Source organism: Primulina tabacum, chromosome 15, assembly GCF_025594145.1.
Source record: "Primulina tabacum isolate GXHZ01 chromosome 15, ASM2559414v2, whole genome shotgun sequence".
NCBI lineage: Eukaryota > Viridiplantae > Streptophyta > Magnoliopsida > Lamiales > Gesneriaceae > Primulina > Primulina tabacum.
Genome location: NC_134564.1, coordinates 36,629,659 through 36,656,387, shown reverse-complemented (window position 1 = coordinate 36,656,387; position 26,729 = coordinate 36,629,659). Strand labels below are relative to the sequence as shown.

Here is a 26,729-nt window from a genome sequence, read left to right as displayed (position 1 = left end):
TTGAATGCAGAAAGAAGAACATTCCCCAACCCGGTGACTTGCTCCGGTAACCAAACCTTTTTTTATAGTACATTTTGCAACTGTCTTTTCTGCCGAGTTCAATGTCCTATCCACTGTCATATTATATTTTGAAGGTTAAATTGTTATTTATTATAAATTGCATAGGTCTGGCTGAATGTATAGTGTTTAGGGTCATGATAATAAATTAACTATGACCATTTCAAATATTTATTAAATACGAAACTTAATTCAAAACTTTTTTGTTAATAATTAAATTACATTTATATTTTCAGTTATTAAAAAAATCAAGAAACCCTGAAAAAATTAAGAAGAAAGGTTCTCTCTCTCTTGTTGGGTGAAAGCTTGATTGAGGCAGTAAGAATTTAGCAGTACTGGGAATTAGATTCAAAAAGGTTAAAATTTAGACCAGAGTATATAGCCTGATAGGGTTGGGTTTCTCGCAAGCTAAGTGTTGCATGTAATGTGAGGTCATAAATTATGGCGTAAGGACTCATAAAAAGCTGCCTTAAAACCTCTTGTAAGACGTCATCATCATCCTCTTATCAAGATTTACAGCTAATATGTATATATATATATATATGTATGTATAGCTAGGGTTTTGGTTTTGTCCAAACGCATATAGCTTTTGAATGAGTAGCATTTGCTTTTAGGTCTTGTCCATCACCAGTGCTCTCTCAGTCTCTTTATAGAGCAAATCGAATTTCTTTGTAGCCATTTTCCGATTCACAATCTTTATTTATTGTAGATTATGTTAAAATTGATGTAGTTTTTGTTTTAAAGATTTTCTTAATGTTTTATTTACAGCAATCTTTTATAATATCGAATATCTTTATATGAACGTATTAATATACTGATAAATTAACTTTCAAAAAAATATATATACTGATAAATTATTTTATGTTTGACGAATATAAACAATTAATAGTTAACTGTCGTAATGATATTATTTATTCAAATAATTTGTTGTAACTTTTTTTTTCATATCATAACTATTAGAATTAAGTTCAAATTAATTCATTTTATAAATTGATAAAAATATTTAGTTTTGGAAGCAATTATTGTACATACGAGAAGAGCGATTGCAACATGAATGTTAGATTGTTATATGATTTAAAAGATTTAATTGTATCATTAATTTTAAAAATAACTTTTAGTTGAATCCACGATTTTTGATCTTACGATTGATGACATTGTTGTGATAGTATTTTTCATTGAGACGTTAATATTTCTCCATTAGCGTCACACTAACATGTAACTAAATATGACTAAAAATCAACAAAGAAAAAACGGACTTAAACATAAAATTACGACAAGTTAGATAACAACAAAAATACAATGAATTTGACAATTATTCATCGTAAATTTATTGGAAACCAAGTATATATCTGTATTTTAGTGAAATTAATTTACTATAATCATAATAAGTGGTGTGGTCGAACTTTTTGAGTCAAAGATCGTTGTTTATGCTCGCTTTATGCAGATTATGAGAAAGCTAAACACCTTTTGATCGCATGCTTAGCATAGGAACATATTGTTATTATTAAATATTTATAATCTTTAAATAATTTAAAAATAGTTCGAAACTATCCATTTCGATCTCGCCACCGTATTTCCTAGGTAGGTTTCGTCTCTCCAACTTTTGGTCTTTATTTTTACTTACTAAATGATAATAGTTTAGGGATAAGTGGCCCATTAACCCCGCTAAATCCTTCCCATAGATCTCTTCTCCGCGTATGCAGGATGGGGGTGTAGTAGAGTGTATACATATAATATTCTGAATCGTGTGAGATTTTGTTTATTAAAATTAGGTGGGTAGTCATTAAAGTGAGATCTGTTTAAAACACGTGTTCAAAATAGTTTTGCCCGTATCTTGATAATTTTGTACATTATTAATTTGTTATATTACTTTTTCTGTCCTTCCACTTTTATAAAATGTTTAGCTAGTTAGTTTTAAAAATCAATTGAAATAAGCTTTTTCAAATTTGGATTTCAATTGATCATGTGATATCTCTTGTCTCACGTCTTAAAAAATTAAATATTTAAAATGAGTTTATGATAAGTTTACAATGGACTTCTATATCAACTTGGGTTAATCATTTCCGTAAAGCGATGATGAATATGAAATAGTTGTTATATGGGCCCATTATGCAGTCACGCAGACACAGGGCCCCGGGCGTGAAAGAATGATATCAGAGCCGGTCACCAGCAAGAAAACACCGAGAAAAAAGTTTTATGCGTGACAAAGTATTACGTGCATGAGAGCCACCTCTTGAACCTGTGGGAAAAAAGTGCTACATGACGGGAGCCACCTCTTGAACCTGTAGGAGTCACCTCTAGATTTTTGGCGCCGGTGGATCGAGGAGTTAAGGCGCAACGTGGACGTCGCGTTCTAAAAGAGGGGTGATTCTGATATCCCTTGTCCCACATCTTACAAATTTAAAGATTTAAAATAAGTTTATAATGGGCTTACAATGGACTTCTATAGCAACTTGAGTTAATCATTTTCGTAAAACGAGGACGAATACGAAATAGTTTTTATAGGGGCCTATTGTGCATTCAAGCAGGCGTGGACTTGTGCTCGGGCGTGACAGATTAGCTTAAAAAATTAAATTTGAACTCTTCATTGGAGAATAATATTTTTAGGGGTATATTCGTTGCATATATTTGATGACTTTTTAAATAATGAAGGACTTTCTTGAGTTAATTATTTTGTAAGAATACATTTCTAAACCTTTTTTCTTTATAGAATCTACTGGATTTTATAAATTATGATTATGTATTTTTATTGCTTTAAATTAGTAATTAAGGATAAAGTAATTTTTATTTGTTTAAAATATTTTTATTTACCCATATAATTTTTTTTAATCAACTTGATTTATGAAATAATAAATCAATATTAAATTTTCTGCTATTATTATAATCCAAGTCAATTCAATATATTTGGTTGATTAATTAATATTTTTTAACAATATATAACAATAATATTTCAATATTAATAAAAATAATTTCATACATTTTAACTAATTTATTTTTAATAAAAAAATATCACAATTTTATTTTTTAACAATATATTTAAAGATAAAATACAAAATTATTTGAATTTGAAAATATAAAATAAATACGTTTAAATATTTGTAATTATTGTAATTTTATAAAAATTTTAATATATTTAATTTCATATAATTATGTATTTACTATCGTACTGATGGATTTTGAGTTATAATCAAAATAAGTTACATGTTAGAAAAAAAATATAGAAAATAATTAAAACATCAAATTTTACATAATAATTAGTAAAATAAATAATCTTGATTTATTAAAAACAATTATTTTTTTCAATATACGTGACAATCAAATATTATAATTGTTTTGTTTTATAGTATAATAATATTTTTATTGAAAAAAATAACATATCATTTTAAATCTCGCGAGTTTTGTGATCAGAAGTCGAAAAATAAAGTAAATAATGGTAATTCATTTTAAACAATCATAAATAAAAATTAGCAATATAAAAAATGTTTATAAAAGAATATGAAAAACTTATGAAGAAGATGATTATGAATTATAACTAGTGTTTTTATAGATATTATTTTTTTAATAAAAATGAAAGCGAGTAAATGTAAGTTTGAGATATTTTACATTTAAATACCATCAAAAAAATTTTAGGTTGAAGGACATTAAATTGTTAAAAATTTATAGTTGTATATTAGAAAACTTTAATTTTTGTACTTAATAGAATTTTATAGAGTCATTAAAAGTCCATGAACATTTAGAATATCGACTTTGTGGAGTTTTTTAAAGTCATGTTGTGACTTTAAATGTAAGGCCCGAGATTTTATTACTGTAATCTGAGATTAATTTGAAATGATTTATTTATTAATTAAGATGATTATAAACGGAACGGATCAGATCGGGAGAACCGAAAGAAGATTTGACATGGAGTACAAGAAGAGTCCCCGCGCACATGCGCGACAGGTATCGGCGCACATCCGCGAAGATTACAGAAGCATCGGCGCACATGCGCGAGATAAGGCGCGCATATGCGCGACCCGTCCAGAAACTTTGGCGCATATGCGCGAGACGAAGCGTGCATATGCGCGAGTGGTTAAAAGTCGAGACCCGTAGGTCTCGCGCATATGCGCGAGACATGTTATGTGAAGGAGTGAGCCACTTGCCTTGCATGCACGAGATATATATATATATATATATATATATGTGTGTGTGTGTGTGTATAAATCGATTGTTCCTTCAGTAAGGAGAAGAAAGAAGTACGGAGAAGCCTGAAGAACTTCATACATCTTTTGCCTCGTAGATTTGAGTGTTACGCAAAATCCGTCCGTCTGTTTTTGAATCTGATTACAGTACTGTGTTCTTATCAACGCAGGCTACAACTGAAAATTCGGTATGGACAGATTGGAATACAAGACTTCGTCTTCATCAGACCGAGAAGAGAAAGGTATAAATTGATGTTAATTGGGAGATCGACTTGAGTTAGATTTAACTCGAGTTTCCCTAAACCACATACTTGTATGGTATTGTTTTTATGCCTTTGTGTTTTAATGATTATGTTATTCTATTGAATTAGAAGTAGAAAGCAGAGAGCTATTGAGTGAGAGTCACTGACAGAGGGGTTAGATTTTGACAGTATAGTCACTGACCCATTGCACATTGTCAGACTAGGCTTAGTCTTGGTAGATACGCCAAGGCACTGGACGTTTGGGGTATCGATATGCTTAAGATACAGACATTGTTCTTATTGTAGATTATTCGATACAGCTAGACCAAAGTCCAGAAATAAGAACGTACCTCCATCGCGACTGGTAGTAGTAGGTGGGAGACTTGTTACGTTCTTATTCACCGGGATCCCTAGATTAGAATGAGAGATGAGTCGAGTCTTAGATATCGAGACTAGAACTTGATTTACAGATTTGTATTGATTTATGTTTCGTAGATTACGATTCAGATATTATTTACAGGTTGGTATTGATACATGTTGTTTGATTATGCTACATGTGATAAGATATAATTCATGCTTTTATGTTAATTCAGTTAACTGCATGTATACATTATTTATACTGAGATTTATTCTCACTGGAGTATCCGGCTGTTATCTTGTTTGTATGTGTGCATGACAACAGGTGGGGCAGGATCAGGGTCAAGAGGATGATGAGAGATCGAGATTAGAGTGGTGATTCCGGACTTGGATGTAGACTTGGTTTAATACTGGAAATTAGTAGTTGAACCTTAGACTAGTTTGAATAATTGTTGTACATTATTGTTCTTTTATACTGAGATGTATATTAGTTAAATTACATTATGTTCCGCACTTATATTTTAAAAAAAAAAAATTTAGACCTTGTTTATCTTAATTGATAATTAAATCCCAAACATGATTAAGAAGTTGATTAGCATCCGGATCCTCGTATTAAAAAACTATATAAAAACCTTCAGGAACAAAAATTAAAGTCAACACAAACCAACCTATATATGCTCAATTTCAAGGAAGAAAATCTTTTGCAATGCACGTAACATATTTGGATAATAAATGAACTAATATATAAATTCAACGGTGTCAAAGTAAATAACAAATTGAAGGCCGAAATAATGTTGGTCTATGGACACGACCCGATAAGTGAGCACGTAAATGAAAGATGCAACTTTTCTAAATTGGCATTTATGTATTTTTATCGTTTTTCCAACGAGTGGCAAAAAGCAAGCCCAACACTCCATTTTATTCCTTCAACTTGACAAGACTCTTGATTAAATTATGTAAAAAATTCACTGATCCCAAGAATGAATTTTAACAAAAAAATTTAATCTATATAGTATTGAGTTAAGGACATGAATTTAAGAGTTTATGCCACCAATAAATTTTTTTTTTCCTGGTTTTGGCTTAAAATAATCCATTCGTGTGTTTTTAAAACTCATTTTTTGCGTTAATATCTATTTAATTTAATAAAAACTAGAAGTCGGTTTCTGATGAGATGCTGATTTTGCTTCTACAAAAATAATTATATTAACAAATTACTATTATAATCAATTATTTATCAAACACTACTCACTTTTGATTTTCAGTTTTTTTTTTTTAATTTTCCAATATTACTTACTTTCTGATTTTTCTTTAGTTATTCATTATTTATAAGTTTAATCAATTATGTAAAAGCATAAGCTATCCCAAACACTTTCTTGATTACCTTGTGATATCGAATATTTTTCATGTGAATGTCATATTTTGGTGTCGTAGATATTAAATTCTTTTGATTTTGTAACCGAATTAATTTTTAGGGGTGTCAAAATCAGACACGACCCACCAACCTGACACGGTTCAATCCGAAAAAAATCATGTTTGGGTTTGGGGTTTTCGGGTTCGAATCAGATCAGGTTGGACCCGATAGCTGACCCGAAAAAATGATCGGGTTGGTTCGGGTCAACCGAAAATTTTAAATTTTTTTTAAAAATATATAATTAATAAATATTACCTATATTTTTATATATTGTATGTCTGAAAAAATATTTATTGTATATTTATATCATAAATTTTCATAATTTATTATTTATTTTAAACATTTTTTAATATTTTAAATAATTATTTATTTGATTTAGTAAATATATTTTATTTTTCTACAATTAGATTTTCAAATTTAAATCATATACATGAGAGAGATTTTATTATTATGTGTTTAAATTAAAATATTAGTATTATTTTTTTTTGAATTTTATTTAATTTTTTTAAAATATATATATAAAAATTCAAAATCAGGTTATATACAGTTTATCGGGTTGATCCAGGTTCAGGTTTGGTTTGAGACTTTTCGGGTTGGCTCGGGTTCGGGTTGAACAATTTTTTAATAGTACTGTTGCTCAACTCACCCAACCCATCCGAATTGACACCCCTAATTAATTTAATGAATAATGGAAATTTTTAATGAAATTAATTTGTAAATCTTATTATATGATATATAATTTAATAGTATTTTAAAAACTAAAACATATTAAATTTGTGGTTTAAGAGATTATATTTAAAATATTAAGTGCTTGGACGGATGAATTTGAGATAACGAAATTTAAATCTATTAATTTCAAATTCTTTGACTTACCCAGACACACAAATTTCAAGTGAATTTCAGAATCACTCTAGCTATCGCAACTCAAACATTTCTTGTAGTAATTACGGTAGATTTCAAATACACTCATTATCATTTGAATTAAATACATTATTCAAATTATTTTCTGAATCAAATTAGTCCCTCCGAATCAAATACATCCATCCATCAAACCGTAACCTAATGATATTTGATTAAAGAAGCATGGAGTGTCATAAATAAAAATAACGTATTTGGAGGGTCCGGTCCCCGTTTGTGTTCCAAACCCTAGATGATAAAAATCTTGTACATTAATGGAGGGCATCTCTTTTGGCCGACAACATTTTGCTTTTTTCTCGTCCAATCCATTCCACTATGGTTGGCCAAACCACTGTTGCCCGATGTATTTAGATTCGCTAAAAACAACTATTGATTGCCCCGTACGTATATCTAAATTGTTAATTAAATTATCCAAACAATTTCGAATTTAACTATAATATTAAAATGATAATCTTGAAACATTAGGCTGTCTTAAGTAATATTCGTTAATTATCATGTCCCATACAAGATATTAGATACTCACAATATGATATTCCTGCATTTTTTTCTTTATCAAAGTTACTTAGGCTTTACATACATATACATAAGCATATATATAGAGATATCATGGATTAAATAGACACTATTAATCTTGAGTGGCTCATGCATTGTTAATTGTCCCACATCGGTTGGCTTAATAACTTGGGAGTTGTATATATGGGCTTGGACAATCCTCCCCCCTTGAGCTAGTTTTTGGGGTTGAGTTAGGTCCAAGTGCCAATCCTAACATGGTATCAGAGCCCATGTTTCCACCGTTATGTGTTGGACTATAAAAATTGTGGAGAAAAAATACAGATAAACTGTAATTTTGGTAATATATATGTTTGTTTTATTTTAAAAAAATTTGGTCATTTTATGTTGTCCTATTCAGTATTAGTTTTGTATGTTTCAATCTTGAATTTTTTAGCTTATGTAGAATTGCACGCATCAGCGTCGTGTATGTGTCATATCGGCTCGATGTCACAAAAAAACTAAAATTACCAAAATAATAAAAATAAGGATTGGTGTTGCATTTTTTCCCCCAAAGATATATGCCTTAGAAAATGGTTTTTAATTTTTCTCCTTTTCCGATTCTTATACCCCACCATAGACACAATAATCTCTCAAGTAAATTCATATGGTTGAATTAACTGGTTCCATGGTCCAGAGGCATATGGGCCTGACTGACTCCATGACAGAGAGGAGAGTTTATTAAATGCAAACTATATAAAATCAAGCAAAGGCCTATCTAATAATTGGGTTCAGAAATAATATATAAAAAAAAGTTTATACCTGGACCGAAAATATGAGGAGAAGTCAAGCAGCGTTATTTAAAAAAATTATAATTTTAGTTTTTTATTTTACATGTTTGTTATATTGTTCTTTTAATTTTAATCTTATATTTACTTTTTAACGATTATTTTTTTTCCGCATAAATACTGAGAAGATACTACATAGCAGTGTCATATCGATATCATATTATGATATGTAAATAAAACCCTAAAACATTTTTTAGAATAATTTTTTGATAATATCTTAATCTTTATATTAAATAAATAATAAATAAAGGAAGCAACGCAACACGACATGATTCATCATGTAACTTGTGTCTTAGAAACTGCCATACGATAACTGCATGTTATGAAATTTGATGATATATTATTTTAATAATATATCCACTTACGTTATTAAAAGGTGGGACATATTTTATTATCTAACTATTAATCAGAAAACCCAAATCTTTCTCAAATAAATATAGGGGCCTGAAGATCAAGTCTGGTCGACTGTTGTACAGTCAAAAATCTTATTTGGGCCAAGTTTAGTTGGCTGGTTTAGGACGATAGGGAGATTATTAATATGATATTAATTATTATATATAATAATGCTAATACAGAGGATTTTTCTTGACATTTGAATTGATTGGCTGGTTGGGGAAACTTGCCATTGGATAGACTCGGGTTAAGTACCAGAGTTGGGTCAGAGACTCGAGAAGAATGAAAACCACAGACTGTGAAAAATGACTTGAAAATAATTCGATACATGTCTATTAATAATATTCACAATGCCAATTTTGGTTTATTCTAACGGGGATTTCAAAGTATACCATAAGAACTTATTTGCGATGGTTCGAATCAATGTCCGGGATTTCACAATCATATGCATCAGCCATGATTTTTTGAAGTCGTCGCAAAATTGTGATGATGTCTTTATGAAAATCGTGATTGTAAACTGAGACAGATGCCTTTGTGATTGTGTGGTGTGCATCCAAAACCGTCGCTAATTTCTTGCAGTAGTTTACCATATAATAAAACACACATAATATATATATATATATATATATATATTGTTTTTATTAAAAAAACGAATGTTCGGATTATTCAATAAATTTATGGAACACAATTTTAAATTCAATTGTCTTAAATCAATCAATCAATCTATCTAAAATATAATTACGGAAGCGCATTGGACGAAATTATTGTGACATAAATAACTATAAGAGGTATTAAATCTATTACAAAATGCCAAAAAAAGAAAAAATACATACAAAATGCAACAAATCTCCAAGTCAGGATATTGTTCCTCGCCATCAACAACTAGTCAACTCCACTACTTTAGACAGATAAAATTATTATAAATAATATTTTGGACATATAGGGAAAAAAACTGTATTAATTAATATATTTTCTTGGAAAAAAGATTTCGGATGTTGAATAAATTACCGCCACGTACTCCGTCGCCGGAGACACTACCACCAGATACCGCGGTGGCAACATCTGCGGCGCTATATTGATCACTTCTACAGCTCAAGTGCTGTCGGTAGCCAATGCACGTGGGGACATTTAAACCCAAAACTCTAGCTTTATTAGAACGTCCACCGACGGATTCAGCGGGGGTTTTTCTCCGGCTGCCGTCAATCCCATCTTTCCTGATGCCCTTTTGAGGATTCTTCACGAATGCATCCGGCCTCCGCCCGCTTCCACCGCGGCGAACCTGCCAAACAAGACTGTTTCTTCCCAAGTGAACTCCGGCTCTACTTGGGCTGCTAAGCCATTTCCTGGACTTTGACTCGCCCGATGAGTTGCTCCTAGAGCACGGTGCGCTGCTCACTTTCCTTGTCGCCACCGCCGATCGTGGGCGCGCTGCGCCGTTTCCGGCAGATCTACTCCTCGAGAAAGGCCATATGTTTATATTCAACTCCGCGGCGCTTACTCCTTTACTCGAACCAACACCATTCTTCTTCTCTCGCTTCTTCTCTTTACTGTTACTGTTAATGTCCTTATCTTTGCTACTACCATCTGCATTTACACCATTGAATAAATGCGAGCTTTTCTTTTCCACTTTCTTAAAAATATCCATCCAACGCTTTGAGGAAGTGAACGAAGGATTGGCAGCTGACAGCAGGTCAGCCGATTCAATTATCGAAGCTCCATGCTCCGATCCGGTTGCTTCAAGTGGCGCACTCATCGTCTGCGGAGGCGTAGGAGTAGGGTCATCGGAGAGGTTGAGGAGGTGTAGTGGGAGGAGGAAACCGTCGGAGAAGAGCTCATCGGCAGAGAGGAGATTTGGCTGAGGAAAAGATGGGTTTCGAAGCATCCAAAACTCAAATTCAGGTGAGTCGGAATCGCAGCTTCGTCTTCTTCCACTGCTAAATGGTGAAAGAATCCGAGGAAGGGGCTCTTGTTTTTCCATTTTCTTTGAGAAGACAAATTTTATTTTTGATCTCTCTCTCAAATTTTTTATTTTAATTTTTAATGGATATATAGCGATAGGGGAGAGTTTTACACGGGAGAGAGTCTGGGGGTGGGTACGGTATACCATACCGTACCGAATTAGGGTATCGTATACCGTACCGAAAATATCGGTATAGAATTTTTCCATATCGATACCGATACTGAAAATTTTGGTATACCGCACATTCAGTATACTGAATTTTCGGTATGAAAAAAGTTCATACCGGTACCGTACCGACACCGAAAATTTTATCGATATACCGAAAAAATATCGGTATGCCAAAAATGTTTTCGGTATACCGACATTTTTTCGGTATACCGAACTTAAATTTAAAAAATTATAATAATAAAAAATTATTTTCGGTATTTCGGTATATTTCATGCCGATACCGATACAGAACATTTCGGTACGGTATGATACTGTACCGAAATGTTCGGTATACCGATTTTTTCGGTAAGTTCGATATTTTTTTCGGTACGATTTTTCGGTATTTCGGTATTTTTTCCGACTCTCAGAAGAGACCCCACAAATAATATATGTAAAATTCTGATAATAATAAAAAAAGGTGGGAATTTAGCATCGAGTAATAATAACAAAAATAGAGAAAGGGACACACACACACATAGACATAAACTCAGATATATAAATATAATTAATTTAATATGACAAGGATTTACAATTTTTTCACTCTTAAATGGATTCAAATATCAATATTGCATCTCAATAATAGTTTTTCATTTATATATAATTTATGTTTATGTTTTAAATAATAATAAGTTAATAACTATTTATTAATTAAAAAATAGCTCTCACTGCGATATTATATCCCACCAGCCATCTTATCTAATCAAAATATGATATATTCATCTCATTTGTGACAGATTTTTTTATTTATGCATGTAGAGATATTTGCAATATGTATCGGTCACGTGTATGTTAAGTATCTTTACCCAAAAAATATTTTGATCTTAAATAAATCTCCAAATAATATATGATATGTTTTAATTTCCACTAATATTAACATATATCTAATCCAAATAATGATACCTAATGAAGTATATATTGAAGTAGGACTCTCGATGTCACGTCCCGAGTTCAGACTCATGTTTGTGTGACTGCACAATAAGCCCGTATAACAACTACTTCGTATTCATTCTCGTTTTACAAAAATGATTAACCTAAATTATTATAGTTGTTCATTATATCTTATTATAAACTCATTTTAAATCGTTAATTTTTACCATGTGTGGCAAGGGGAAGCACAATCACCCCCCCCTCCTTCAGAATGTGACGTCTTCGTCGCGACCTGACCTCTCGACTAACCAACACCGAGAATCTAGAGGTGGGTCCTATAGGTTCAAGAGGTGACTCCCGTCATATAGCACATTTGCACCGCATGTTCAAGAGGTAGCTCTTGTGCACGTAGCACTTTGCCCCGCATTACATTTGTTTCCCGGTGTTCCTTGCCGTTGACCGTCTTTGATACCATTCTCATGTCCCGAGCTCGAACCTGCTCCTACTTGACTGCACAATGAGCCCCTATAACAACTATTTCATATTTCTCCTTGCTTTAAGAAAATAAATAACCCAAATTGTTATAAAAATTCATTATTATTGTTGTTATAATAATAATAACTAATAAATAATATATATGTAAGACACATTCTGTGCTACACCGGGTAGAGGAACGAGATATTGGTGGCGTTCACGTTCATGCAGCCTCCCCTCGATATTGTATAGCAGTATCAATAACGTAGTCTGCTACCGATGTCACAATTTTTAGATTCAAAGCTCGATATTAACTCAATTAAATTGCATGTGAAATTGGTCCTATAATCTAGCTTGCTAGCTCTTTCTATAACAATAAAAAATTTGAAAGATAAAAATAAAAATATATATTATCATCAACATATCCATTTGAAACTTGGCGAAATTAGTTCTCTTTAAATTATTTTTTCTCCAATTTTTGAATATAATTAAGCTTTTAGAACATCAATTTAACCAAATTCACATTCTTTCGACCAAATTTAGTTTACTGCCACAATAAAAACTATGAGTTAGGATGGTTTTCCGGGATTTTTTGGGATTCGATAACTAATGTGAGAAATAATGCATCTCTTATTTAAATATATATATTTATTTATAGATGACAACAAAGAGGAAGAGATACGAATGGGTTACATTTTAAACTTTGCTTTATCTAAGAATCTTTGCATGATTGACCACTGATATCTTCTGTCAAATTCTCTCGACTTTTCATGCCCGATTCTTTTTGTTTAATTCATTAATATTAATTGAGGGATGTTGAACAAATTTTTCGTGGATAAGAAGCTCTCAAAGTCCAAACCCTCGACAAAATTCTGGTTGGCGTTATATAAAATATACTGGGTATTTGACACAATTTTATCTTGTATAATATAATATTTTTTCATACAAAGCTGCACGAAATTATCCTAAAATTAAAATTTGAAATAAAAAAATATCATTGAATATAGAGCTACAATCATTTTATTCCTTTTGCCTGAACTTTTTAATACACCTTAGGAAGAGAACAATGTTAAATCAAGAAATTATAAAAACTAGCTAGCGATATAATCATGCTTTAAATATGTGTCAAATACAACATTTTCTGTTTAGAATTTTTTAAATTTGACATCCATAAATATATAAATAGTTCGTAAATTGCAAAAAAAAAAAAAAACGTAGAAATTTGAAGTACAAGGGAAACCCTGTTTGAAGTCTCTGATTATTATTATTTTTTTGTTGGCAGCAATTTCAATCAATTTAAATAATATCCAGCTTGCAACTTCGCCGTCAATTTCCCAATAATCTGAATAGGGAAATGTAAATAACGAGTTTAATGTCAGTTTCGTGTCATAAACTAAAGTTCGCAACCGTAGTTTAAAGCTCCGAGTTGTGTCGGTTCTCTTTTCAGTGTAGGATTCATATCTACGGTTTTCTTAAACCAATAAAGTTCATTGCTGGCTAGGTTGGTCCCTAATCTTTAACTGTCAATTTAATTCAGTAATCTTTGCTCAAACCTAGCTACTCTCATATATATATATATATATATATCGGGAAACCCAATTCCATGTAACATCGGCGCCCAATTATGTATTTTCTCTCACAGGAATTTTTGGACGTATTCATGGTTGACAATGCTGTAACTCATAAACTCATAGAAAATATTCAGGAATGTATATATCAGAATTTGGTGTTGTGTTAAGGTGTTGTCAATACCAAAACACAACACAAAAACGAAAATTAATTGTTAATAAACAATTATAATTGCAATTAATAATCAGATATCAGAATTGAATCATGCACAAGTACGAATACTTGTGCTATGCCTCATGGCAAAAATTCACTAGAAAATATGTAAATCGTTTACACTAGACAATGCTAGTGAAAAATATCAAAACTAAATTCCTTGACATACCAATGAATTAAATAGCATCAAAAGAAATTACACTTTACACCGAGATGCATAAACTCAAACACGCAATGCTCAAAATCAAACGAAACTACTCTTCGATCAACACTCAGCATCAGTGTTGTTCTTCGAGTGTCAGCAACATCAAAATCGCAATGACCACTTAAGCTCTTCACGCGGAACTCTTCAAGTTCGAAATTCAGCAGTAACAACCACTCATTCAATATTCGATTGTATATATATATATATATCATTGACTTAGATATTCATAGATACTTCTTACCTATAAACAAAGAAACAAGAGTTTAATTAGAATCAAACTGTACACAAAATTGACATAGTATATTTTATGGATAATTTCCCAAATTATATTGAATAATTCCAAAAATATGATTAAGTATATATAAGAAAACAAATCATAATTTCAGTCTAAAAATGTAAAATAAAATATTGAGTTCGATTCCTTTCAAAAGTGATGCATGTACTTTTTTTGTTAGATGGTTTGCATTTCCCGTATGAAATGAAATAAATAATCATAATTGATGTATACCACACAAGTGTATGGTGGACTGATATATGTCATCATAAGTGCAACTATTTGTCGTGTCTGAATTCATTGTCATTACCATTAAAATTATTTGGAAAGGATTCCATATATTCCAGGTTGTCTCGATAATATCCAATCAAAATGTCAAACACTAATTGCCCAAGAGGCATCATTCTATTATTAGAGCATTACCAGGTGCCAACGTGGCATATGTTTTAATGATTATATATACGAAGTTTCTTGATTTTTTTTTTTTTTTGTTTCGCATTCGAGGAACTCTAATTCAAAATTTGCCCGAATAATTTTACACTACTTTTTTTTTTCCTACCTTCGAATGATTTAGTAAAATAAAAATATTAACAAGCCTTCAAGGCCATTGAAAGCACATCCAACTTGGGATCGATTGCTACTGCTTAAGTTGTACTCAAGAGTAAATTAAAAAGTTGAATAAAATGTGTTTATGGCGGCTGCTGGATAGCCTACCTTAATATTACGTTATATTTATTATTAAGAGACTGTTTCGCCTGAAATAAGACTAGGGTGTTATGGTATTGGCTTATTGGGTTTGAAGATGGATTTTTTTTCCCAATGCAGGAATTTTTTTTTCAAACGTTACAGTGATATTCCAGCGGTCATTTGCTACCAGATTTGGATACATATATTAACAATTGTAGCACATGTTCATGATCTCTATCCAACATCTCTCCCACAAATATCTTAAATTAGCTATTATTAAAAAATTGAAAAAATTTATTGTTAAAAGTCAATAGGGAACCTACCAGAAATCATTTTGAACTCGAAAAGAGCAACCTTGGGTGACTAACAAGTCGAGGAAAATGACGAAAACTTTTATGCAGTGCTTAGTCTGTTGAAATTTTTACATCTCTAGTTTTAAACAAAAATAGCTTTAAAGTTTGCTTTAAAAAAAAGCTTTAAAGACAAAATAACTGAAATAAACTCCTATGGGGGCTTTTGCACCGTCATCATATCATACTCCCAAGAAATTCTAACTACTGAAAAGCGGAGTAGATTTGCTGGTACAAAGATACATGGGACCAGATCTCAAAATTTAGCCCAATACACTGGATAAAACATGGAATGATCAAGAAATGTGAGAAAAATCCCACCTGCAATCTCTTCATGATATCTCATTTGGCAGTAATTCCTTTCGGTGACCAAGAATCATCAGAATCAAATCCAACAGTTCTGCATATCTCCCTACAAAAGCACCTTGCTGGATGAAATTGAAAACATAAAAAATGAGCTGTCTTTATATATTCAACACAATGCTATTCTTAAGATAAATTAAATGCATTAAAGACCAGGAAACATTAAATGATATGAATTTAGGCACAATTTAGTGAAAGAGAATGAAAAATCCCTTGTTAATTACTCTCTTTCGATTATAGATAAAATTTCAGTTTCACATTTCCATTAAACACATTTAAAGCCAGAAAATTTCAGTAAAACTGCTTCAAAAGTCACCTCGAAAATCTAGATGTTATATGGACGTCACAGAAAAGCTTCGGAGGACTCCCTAATTAATATCGGTAGGAAATTCTTTTCCCCAAGGCAAGACAGGAAAATAGTTATGCAATGTCATGCCAAGATTTTGGGGAGCAGTGGACACATTCTGTCACCGTTACATTGTCAGCAAAAGAAAACCATCAACAGCTGATTTCCCATAACACCAATCATATTACTTGTGAAAGTTCGCTGAGTTCTTCTTACTTTTCTCCTTTGGCAACTCCATCAGTATGCACATCCTCTACCTTTTTGTCATTCCCATTTGCTGCTTCTTCATTAGAACAGTGATTTTTCAAAACGGCAGAAATGTCTGCTCCAGAAGCTCCAGCAAGTCTGAACCGTTCAACTGCAACATTCAGGTTCTTCTTCCAACCAGGAAAGCCCAGTTTATATTCAACTTGAGACCTTTCAAAAAGCATGTTACCCCAGAACAAGTGCATTTGAGATCTCATTAATGCTGCTTGCTCTGCTGCTTCCTCAGGTGAAATTTCCCCTCGGCCTCCTATATCGGAGGAATCACCTTCTGTACCACTGCTCTGTTTCTTCCTTCTTTTTAACAGTTCATCCTTCTTGTTTGCTATAGGATTTTTCAGTTCATTTGCTCTCTGCTCCTCCAGCTTATCCCACATCTCAGTCGCAGCAAGCATTTTCTGTTCTGCACTATTAAAAAGACTAATAGTCTCCGTTGGATCCCATTCTTTCTTTGCCAGCACATAAGACCAATGAAGTTTTGCCATTTCAAATTGCTGTTGCCCAAGAGCCACCAATCCTTCATAGAAATCTGATTTGATCAATAGTGCCTCCTCATACTTCTCTTTAGCAAGAGAATATTTCTCTTTCACCCAATCATATGCAGTTTGAAGCTGAGCAGCCATCATTTCTTTAGCAGCTGATTCATTGATGAGGATTCTCTTCCTAGCTTCACACATATGAACATTTCCCCAGTTAAAGAAAGCCAGAGCAGCTACCTCCTGAAACTTTAGGGCAGCCCTGTCAAAAAGGTCTTGAGACTCTTCACAAGTTACTGTTTCCTCAAGTGCCTCAGAACAAAGTTCCATCCCAAGCTCATGCAGATCAATATGAGCATCAGGGTCTATCCCGACATGGGTTCAAAACAACTGTGCAAACTCAAATAGCCAATCATCCACCTCCATCTCTTTACAGTCAGGTTCTTCTGGTGCTCCCGGTTTCTCCTGGTTGTCAACCTCAGCATCTACAGTTTTCAATTTAGAAGCATCCAGACTTTCATCTAATGTAGCCCCCTTGCTGTCAAGTGACATTTCTCCTCCTCCTTCTAGTAAAGGTGGCTCCTGCTCAGGACTCACTTCAACAATATACAGACGTAACATACCAATGGATCCTCGGTTATCAGCATCAGGGTCTCTCGGAATAAGGCTGTCAACATATGACTCCGCCATTTTAAGTTCAGCGGTACATGTTATAGTCACCAAGTCACCATCACTGTCCTTGTACTTTATCAGCACTGCTTCTGACATAGGAAATCGTTTGTCAACCACATCTCTCAAAACCTTTAAACTGCAATTCACTGGAATTTGGCCAAGCCTTATGTCATGATCATAAACAAGTTTCAACTGTCTCCATCTTATCGCAGACTGTGTAGATTGTTCACTTGGTGTAAGAAAATCTAATGGAGGCACCGACTGTCTCTTCTGGTTATCCAGACCACTATTCTCATTGGGTCTTGAACTATTTGCAGGCTTTAAAATAACTTTTGGCAACTGGATTTTTGGATCTCGGCCATTTTCAATAGGTGGAATTGGATAAAGCTTTTCTGACTTATTAGCTGGCGATGTTGGTCCTAATACTGACTGCATTGGCTTCTTAGGCATGGGTCTAGCTGGCAAGCATGGACCAACCCCAGAAATCGGTGCCCCACGCAATGCAGAAGCCCCCAGGGCAGCTGGTGATGGGCGACTCTGGAGTTCCTGCTGAACCTCTTGATGAGGGCCAAGTGCCATCCTTAATCGTCCAGCAATCTCCAAGCCATCATGGTTATCTGAATCTGTACTTGACAGTTTTAGCACATCTAGCATGGCAAGTTCATACTTTCCTATAGCCTCATATGCACGAGCTCTCCTTAAAAGAGCTCGGACAAACTGGGGCTGCACCTGAAGTGCCAAAGTACACTCGGATATCACACTGCCATAATCAATCGGTTTTATGTGCATCAAACAAGCAGCTCTGTTGCTGTGAAATACGGCTCGGTCAGGATTTGTTTTGGGGGTAAGTTTGAGGGCATCCTCATAGTGTTTAAGGGCACCCAAATAGTCCTTTGACTGAAATCTTCTGTTACCCTCTTCCTTTAGCTCGTGTGCTCTCTTTGAGAAAACTGACGAGTCCAGACCGCTAACAACAGGCGTGGCATGAGAATCCCCTTTCGAAACTTTGTTTTGACTCTGGTTAGGGTTAACAGTAGCTTTCTTTTTCCTACCCCCAGACTTCCCCATAAATTTCCACAAACCCCTCCAAAATTCAAACTTTATGCAATAAAGTTATAATTTATGAACAACAAACTCAACTAATATGCTCTGTCGACTACGGATTCAAACCCTTCAGAAAAAAACAAGAGCCAACAGCGAAATAAACAGAAAGAATGAAATACCAACAGGTCTGTAGCCCACACCTGGAATGAAGAAACCGGTGCTTTATTTCTGATTAGAAAGTGAAAACATACCAGCTATATTGAAGGAAAATTGAAATGGTCTTCCAAAATAATGAGTAAATTCGTTCAAGGTTAGCGTTTGTCCAGAGAGACTGAAGTTCAGTGAGTGAAACAGGGGTGTTGCAGTGGTATATTGAAAACCCTATAATATTAAAATTCATATTATTTTCTGTTAATTGTTTTTGTGGGCTTTCATTTACCCGGGTGACACCTGTTGGATAGTGTAAATATGGGCCTTAAAAATGCGGGCTATCAATTGGTTAGCCCATTTAATCCATGTTAGTATTTATATATTGACTAGGTCTTTTGTGAGACGATCTCACGAATCTTTATCTGTGAGATGAGTTAACCGTATCGATATTCAAAATAAAAAGTAATACTCTTAGCATAAAAAATAATATTTTTTCATGGATGACTCAAATAAGATATTTGTCTCACAAAATACGACTTGTGAGACCGTCTCACACAAGTTTTTGCTTTATATATTATATGTCTGCAAAATTTTCTTTTAAGCGCATATACACACACACACACAAAATTTAACTAATATAATATAAAAATGTTAAATTCATGAGATCGAAAATTCATTCCAGTCAAAGATAAGCCACATGTTCATTGAAGATACACGCACATCTTAATTTATTGAAGTACATATTATTTTAAAATTTAAATTTAATATCTCATTAAATTAAAAAATTAATTTTATTTTTTATATTTCCGTCCGAGTCTGCAATTTTTCAGATTTGCCTCATAATCTGATTGACTTGTTCTTTTATTACTCTAAAACCCACCTTTTACCTGGACTCGTGAGAAATGAAATTACACAGATGATATTATACGATCTCCTTAAAAGTATGCTGTATATTTTCATATGAAATTTAAATTATTACATAGATTTTGAATGCATACAAAGATGTTTAGTCCTACTGTATCTCAGAAGCAATATCCACCAAGGTAACATGTTAATCTCCTCAGATGCTTACGTTGGTTGGTAGGTGTTATATTGATACAAGACCACGTTGATGTTCAAACATGTGGATGCGTATATGTGGAAAGAAGAGGTCAACAACACACACGAGCAACTATCAGAGAAGCATGGAACCAAAACAGGTGAAGTTCAACGGTTGACTTAAGCCCCATCAATGTATACACTAACCCAAGTCAATTCCTAAGCATAGAATTTGAATTTTAACGTTGAATCCTTTAATGTTTTGAATTACGTGGTGATTGGGGCAGGCGGATTAATGAAAACGCTTGCAAGATTAAGGACATTCACGATAGGAATTATAATAATAATTTTTTTACATTGATATGAATATATAATTTCAGTTTCCTTTCCGTCTATTATAGATTTTTAGTGGTTGCATGAATCATGGTAGGACAACGTAACATTGCAGCCGGTACAAGTTATTTTCAGCTTATTCTAAACCTACGTACATAAAGATTTCAATTTTGCAGAGTTGGCTAATTTCCTAATATTTGCAATAAAATGAAACTAACAGTTAAATGCTTCTTTATCTCTGTCATTTTCCCCGCAAAACCGTATACTCATATGAAACTAAGCTGGATTCGTATACACAACCGCACTTGCTAAATCTGGGAAATTTACTAATTGCAGAGCTCAATGCAGATGAAAAATAACTAACTCGTTAGTGTCAATGACCAAATTTACCAAAAAATGAAGTAAAAAACATCTAATTTTAGCGGAAATTTAAGGAAGACTGAATATATAAAACTCACTCTTGATTTACGACATGTTTGTCTACAAACATACCAAAATAGAATTTCTTGCAGCAAAAGTGAATATTGCTTCCATGGTATGAGCAAAAAACGAAAGTCAATCAATCTTCTTCTTTTCACCCTTCGCTTAATATCTTTAACCCCAAACGCTCCAAATCCTTTCTCCAAGAAAGCTCACAAATCTTCTCACTGACCCTCTCTCCAACTCTTCTTCCTCTCCATTCTCCTCCTCCTCACGGCCACTATTTTCTTCGCCGCCTTCAATACCGTGCTCTTTGGGAGAGTTCGATTCAATAAAGTTGGAATCTTCCTTAGTCAAACTGGGCTCAGACTTCTTGGACTCATCATCTAATTCAGGACTAATTTTACCTTTAACATTTTTACCCTTCCTCCTTTCCCTCTTGCTCTTTTCTTTCCTGCTCTCCTTAAAAAGACTTTCTTCAAACGCGTCTATTATTTCGTGTATAAGCTGGCGATTTGGCGATGAATCCCACTTCACCCAGTAGCTCATATAGCATCTGAAGCAGTAGCAGCTGAAGCACGCAGGGTGGTCGGTCGCTCCACCCTTAGAACCACCTGAAGTGGCTTCCGAAGGGGTTTTCTTGTGGTGGCTGTTGGAGAAGTTGGCGGAGGAGCAAGAGATGAGGTATGCAAGAACTTCCCTTTCTTCCTGAGACAGAGCGGCGGCTAAAGTCAATATCGCCGCCGGCAAGAAGGAAAGAAGCTGGTCCGAGACCACCGGTGGCGTCGGATGCACCGTCCCCCTTTTGTATAGCTTCTTCATAGCTTAACTCTAGAGATAGAGAAGAGAGTTGCCAAATGTTTTTTCCAAGTTCACTGATGTAAGGAAAAAAAGAAAGAGAGAGAGAGAGAGAGAGAGAGACACACAGAAACTGGGTGAGGAATTTGAGGAAGTCTTTGATTCTTGAGCATAGAGATTGATGTAGTGTGAGGAATATTAAAGTGCGACGCGGGGGTAATGCCTACAGTGTAGGTCCATTGATGAGTTTTGTGGAAGGAAGAGATTTGATTGGTTAGAAATAACAGAGCAATTACGGTGGGACCCCCCTGTATTGCGAATCTCTTTGATCGTATCCTCTTTTCAGAAAATTATTAGCACTCCCCGTCTCTTTGTTCCATGCATCTTCAGAATTTGGGCCCAAGACATGCCTGCATCGGCCTCACCATGTATTGGAAAATATTATTTCAATTTTTTTTTAATATTTTGTTTATATATAATATTTGATTTATTTAATTTTTAATAATTCGTATAAATAAGATTAATTTGAATAAAATCCTTTGTCCGTCCTGTCATTTTTGTAATAATTCTTTATTGTGTTTCGTTTCGGTCATAGCTAGGGGTGTAAATGAATCGAACACGTTCAAGAACTTTTCGAGCCGGTTCGAATAATATTTGGTTCGAATTCGAAATTATCGAATTCGAGCCGAACTCGAACATGTTCGAATATTTTTCGAATCGAATTCGAGTTAAAATTATATTGTTCGATTGTTCGCGAACTGTTCACAAACTTTAGCATTGTATTTAAAAAATAAATAAAATATTATTAAGTATATATATATAATATTATTAAGTACATATATATATATATATAATCTATATAATATATATATATATATATATATATATAATATATATAATATTATTCGAGTTCGAATCGAATTCAAACTCGAGCCTCAGTTCGAATCGAGTTCGAATCGAAAATAATAAAAGTTCGAGTTTCGAATCGAGCTTCGAATATGTTTATTCGAATTCGAGCTTTTCGGTAAGCTCGAATACCGAAAATTTCTTAAAATTCGATTCGATTCGATTCGTTTACAGCCCTAGTCATAATGGTCGTTACTTGGGATTAAGTTTTTAGTGGTCCACTCTATATTGGGAAAAAAAAAAGTACGAGAAAATATCATTCAATACTAATTATAAATCTTCAAATTTCGTGTTTGATAATGGAAATGGGTAAAAAAACTGGTACTGACATACTAATAAAACAAAATGCATTTGGGACATACAAAAAAAGTGCAAATTACTTTTTCCAAAGACCAAAATTGCAAGCCAAGAAAAAAATGACTGAACAAGATTATAAGATGAAAATTTCATGCCAAATTGCTCCTTTTGGGCATCAAAATCATGAAAATTGTTATTTTGGAGACCCTATTCACCTCGTCTAATAATGTAGTGATTCACAAGGTTCTCACCCGAGGTTTCGGTCGTCGGCTCTCCATTCATCAGATCGCCAACTTCCTTTACCTTTCCATATATGTTACTCAAAAGTGCGATAAATGATTATTCACATCCTTATTTAAAAAAAAAAAACAAAACAAAATTAAGAAGCTGTGTTCACTTCATTACTACAGGAATCGACAAAATTGTGAAAACCGCACATCACTTCATAATCTAGGGTAATGATTTGAAATGCATGTCTCCCACTTTCTTACTTTTCGATTAAAATAAGCACAAAATATGCATGCGACTCTCAAATCTATCAACTTTTTCAACCAATTTTTAGAATAAAATATGTTAGCTATACAATTATTATTTTTTATTTCCCATTATGACATTTGTTTATTTATTTTTGTGATCGTTTAACTTTCAGAAAATCATATTTGAATATAATCTCAACATCATTTTTATCTAAATTTTTTAAAATTGAAATTGTATTAAAAGCCCAACCAAACATTAACGCCATACTTAAACTAAAGAATTTAGCAACTGGTCAGATGAATGTATATTGAAGACCCAGTGTATTGGGGACTGAGAAATGAAGATCATATGTTGAGAAAACAGTTATCAGTTGAAAACAATAATTCAGCCAACAGGCCAAACGTTAAACAAAATTGGATCTTACCGTTAACGAGACAAGGTGACAACTGACAAGTATAACAACGTTCTCACAATATGCCACCCATTTAACTGTTTGAATGTCGAACGTAAGGTAATCGGAGAGTTCAGGAAGAACTCTGAAGATGTGATTTGATCCACGATTCCAAACTCTTGAGCTCCTCAGTACTTATGGAGTGACCAAGGTCAGGATAAGCCTGAGATTTGAGAACCAAACCATAGTAGTTAAGACAAAATTTTGTAAATACACAAGAATGGCCAGCTTGTCCAAGTTTTAACTACTTTCATAAAAAGTACCAGTTTTATTCAAGAAATTTGGAGACAAGAGGAGAAGAACAACCCTTGTATGCCACCTCTCACCCCACTGTCACCACTTCCCAAACCAAAAGTCGAAAAAACTCGAATTATATAATACATACGTACAAACATGCTGCGACCAATAGCCACTTAGATACATATATAAATAGATATAGTATCACATAAGCTCCAAAATACATGCAGACGCATAAAACATACACAAACTAAACCAATCTTAAGGGAGAGAGTAGTATACAACCTTGAATTCACAGCTGACACCAGCTTTTTCAAGGATAGGTGGTCCTGCTTGCCCAGCCTCGAAGAGAACAGTTCTATCAGCCATTCCATGGGACCATAATATAGGAGTCTGAAAATTGCATTCCTATATGTCATATCGATGGCATTGTAAACAGAAAGCATAACTTGAAAGTTGAAACCAACACGATATGCCAATCACCATACATCATAAGACTTAAACTTTTCATTCATCAGGTGAGGAGTAAGTATACGTAAACCTATTAAAGTAGAGAAAGATGCTCAAGGACAAAATGGAATAGACAAGAAGTGGCTCGTGAGCAGGATACAACCTTCTTTGCTTCTGGTGTGACACGTTCTAGAATTGAAGAATTGAATGGAACCCATCCACTAAACACTGCACCTCCACCCAAAGTTTTCGGGTACAGCAGGACGCTAGCCAATGTCAAGGCCCCTGAAAAATTATACTTCATAAATAGTGATTCAACTGCAATCCAACACACTTTCTTAATAGGTGGATAGGCTAATTTAACCATGGGAAAAAGAGAACACAAACCTCCTTGACTAAATCCACATACAAAAACATTGCTAGGATTGATTCCAGATGCTATCTCTTTATCAATCATTGCATGTATGTTCTGAACTGCTTTGAGCACACTACCTTCATCTTTTGGAGAATCCTGGCAAATGATAATGCTGTAGATGATCAGACTGAGCGAATACATAGTCCAGGGTATCCAAAGTACTGATCAGATATATACAGTTACACGTACTAGCCTGGAATATTGCTAGCCAAAACATATTACTTCCTACTTTGTTATTTGGCCTAACTATTTAGAGGGAAAATGAATCACATACGTGATAATAAAATGAATCTGTTTGTAAAGATAGTAAATTGAATCTGTTTAAACACAAATCACGACAATAAGTCGAATTTGTACATATTATAATGAATCTGTTTAAGGAAAAGTGAATCAATTACAGATTCTTTAGCAATGCAATAGAACTTAAAAAGACTTATAATGGAGCTCGACATAATATATAGATTAAAAAAGGATTAAAAGACAAAGATGCTGATGAATTATGATGGGAAATTGATGATAAAATGATGCAAACTTACAGCTGTCACAGGTATTTCAGCAATGTCAAACCATGAAGGCATAACAGCACCATCTACAAGGTAACCCAAAATTGCAAATCGCAAAATGAGCATGCAGCAAAGAGATATTGCTCGCTTGTGAGCCCAGATAAGATGCAAAACCCAGGCCCGCTATATTTCAATGGCTTTCATTTTGATGTAGTGTTATATAATATAATAAATCTTAGTATTTAAGCTATCAATTTGTGTTCTTCTCTTTTTGGGGTAAGCGCTTCACTCCGAAGTGAGAAAACTGTTGAAAATTATTTGATACGGGACATATCATTCATAGTCTACACAAAAGTGACCAAGCAACAAATCTCAAACATGGGCACATCATTTTTCTGTGAAAATGTCACTATGTCTGAAGCATAGTAGCAGCACCATTTACATCTTTACTGTACGTCGAAATATAAAATACAGTCTAATTGCCAAGGCATATAAAACAACAGAAAGCAAGAAAAAACTAGTTAGATTTTAGACAAACCCAAGGATCATTTACTTCCTAAAGACTTCACCTTGGTAAGTCAATAGTCATGCAGTAATCAATTCGCATAACAAATAATTGTTTTTTTTAATCAGATAGTTAAATCAAATGCAGCGACAACAAAAACCCAAAAACTCGCCAGTGCACCTGCAGCATCTGATAAATTGCAGTATACATACAGGGCAAACATCTGCCAAAAAAGTCCACAAACAAAGAACAAAAAGTCCTAGATGTGAATAGAACATACAGTTACAAGTGACGGGATTAGAAGGAGCAGAAGGGAAAGACCAATTGGTTTTGCTGAACTGGGGAGACGTGAAAAGCGTCTTGATGGGTTCGTTAGCAGGACCCGAATCACCCAGTCCATGTAGCCACAACAAAAAGCTCCGCGCCATTGGATCGGGTTTACTAGGAGATGGATTTTGCTGATTGAATAGCACGAAGGAAATTGTGATGCCGAAACTGACTGCGAACAAGAACACGGTGGACTTCATTTACCCATTTCTATCGGGACATCTTTATAGCGTAAAACAGATCCTTTTCATCTTCGACCGGAGCACGCTTCTCTTTATTTTACCCCCTTGAAGACACAAGGCGCTTTATCAACGCTTTCTTGTTCAGCAACACGTTTTCGTCTGCAAAAAACTAGAGGTTTAATAATTTACATTCTTACATTTAGATCGTTGATAAAGTAGCACACCGTCATAAAACTCGATTCTTAAAATTTTCTCGTAACCCAAATATGCTAAATCTACAATTTTAATAAACAATTCTAATAATTTATTCTCAGACGATTACTATTTCGATTAAAATTTTATTGTAAACAATGAAACAATATATCAAATATTGAGT

The 26,729-nt window shown here is 33.6% G+C and overlaps 3 protein-coding genes, 1 long non-coding RNA gene and 1 pseudogene across 4 annotated transcripts; all 5 read right to left on the bottom strand.

Moving 5' to 3' along the window:
• Nucleotides 1-9,677: 9,677 nt before the first annotated feature.
• On the bottom strand, nucleotides 9,678-10,935 carry LOC142526709 (uncharacterized). Its single transcript, XM_075631259.1, has one exon. It carries the CDS (start codon nucleotides 10,869-10,871, stop codon nucleotides 9,855-9,857), a length of 1,017 nt encoding a protein of 338 aa, XP_075487374.1. The 5' UTR covers nucleotides 10,872-10,935; the 3' UTR covers nucleotides 9,678-9,854.
• Nucleotides 10,936-15,336: 4,401 nt separating this feature from the next.
• Nucleotides 15,337-19,205, bottom strand: LOC142526568 (uncharacterized). Its single transcript, XR_012815286.1, has 2 exons — nucleotides 19,048-19,205; nucleotides 15,337-16,127 (listed from the first exon to the last, which is right to left on the bottom strand). It is a non-coding gene; the product is annotated as an uncharacterized LOC142526568 (long non-coding RNA).
• On the bottom strand, nucleotides 15,880-19,051 carry LOC142526567 (protein CLMP1-like; annotated as a pseudogene).
• Nucleotides 19,206-20,801: 1,596 nt separating the features above from the next.
• On the bottom strand, nucleotides 20,802-21,836 carry LOC142527915 (uncharacterized). The gene has a single exon (XM_075632909.1). The coding sequence runs from the start codon at nucleotides 21,625-21,627 to the stop codon at nucleotides 20,980-20,982; it is 648 nt and encodes a 215-aa protein (XP_075489024.1). The 5' UTR covers nucleotides 21,628-21,836; the 3' UTR covers nucleotides 20,802-20,979.
• A 1,714-nt stretch (nucleotides 21,837-23,550) lies between these two features.
• On the bottom strand, nucleotides 23,551-26,453 carry LOC142526262 (putative carboxylesterase SOBER1-like). The gene is made up of 6 exons (XM_075630524.1): nucleotides 26,125-26,453; nucleotides 25,373-25,425; nucleotides 24,809-24,932; nucleotides 24,585-24,706; nucleotides 24,257-24,364; nucleotides 23,551-23,897 (listed from the first exon to the last, which is right to left on the bottom strand). The coding sequence occupies exons 1-6, from the start codon at nucleotides 26,369-26,371 to the stop codon at nucleotides 23,808-23,810; spliced, it is 744 nt and encodes a 247-aa protein (XP_075486639.1). The 5' UTR covers nucleotides 26,372-26,453; the 3' UTR covers nucleotides 23,551-23,807.
• Nucleotides 26,454-26,729: the final 276 nt, after the last annotated feature.

Excerpts from the sequence above, each read along its gene's own strand:
- LOC142526709 (XM_075631259.1), bottom strand. The coding sequence starts at position 10,871 with ATGGAAAAACAAGAGCCCCTTCCTCGGATTCTTTCACCATTTAGCAGT.
- LOC142527915 (XM_075632909.1), bottom strand. The coding sequence starts at position 21,627 with ATGAAGAAGCTATACAAAAGGGGGACGGTGCATCCGACGCCACCGGTG.
- LOC142526262 (XM_075630524.1), bottom strand. The coding sequence starts at position 26,371 with ATGAAGTCCACCGTGTTCTTGTTCGCAGTCAGTTTCGGCATCACAATT. Across the intron at positions 25,426-26,124 it reads TAATCCCGTCACTTGTAACT|ATGGTGCTGTTATGCCTTCA; the intron begins GTATGTTCTATT and ends GTTACCTTGTAG. Across the intron at positions 24,365-24,584 it reads TCACACCAGAAGCAAAGAAG|ACTCCTATATTATGGTCCCA; the intron begins GTTGTATCCTGC and ends TGCAATTTTCAG.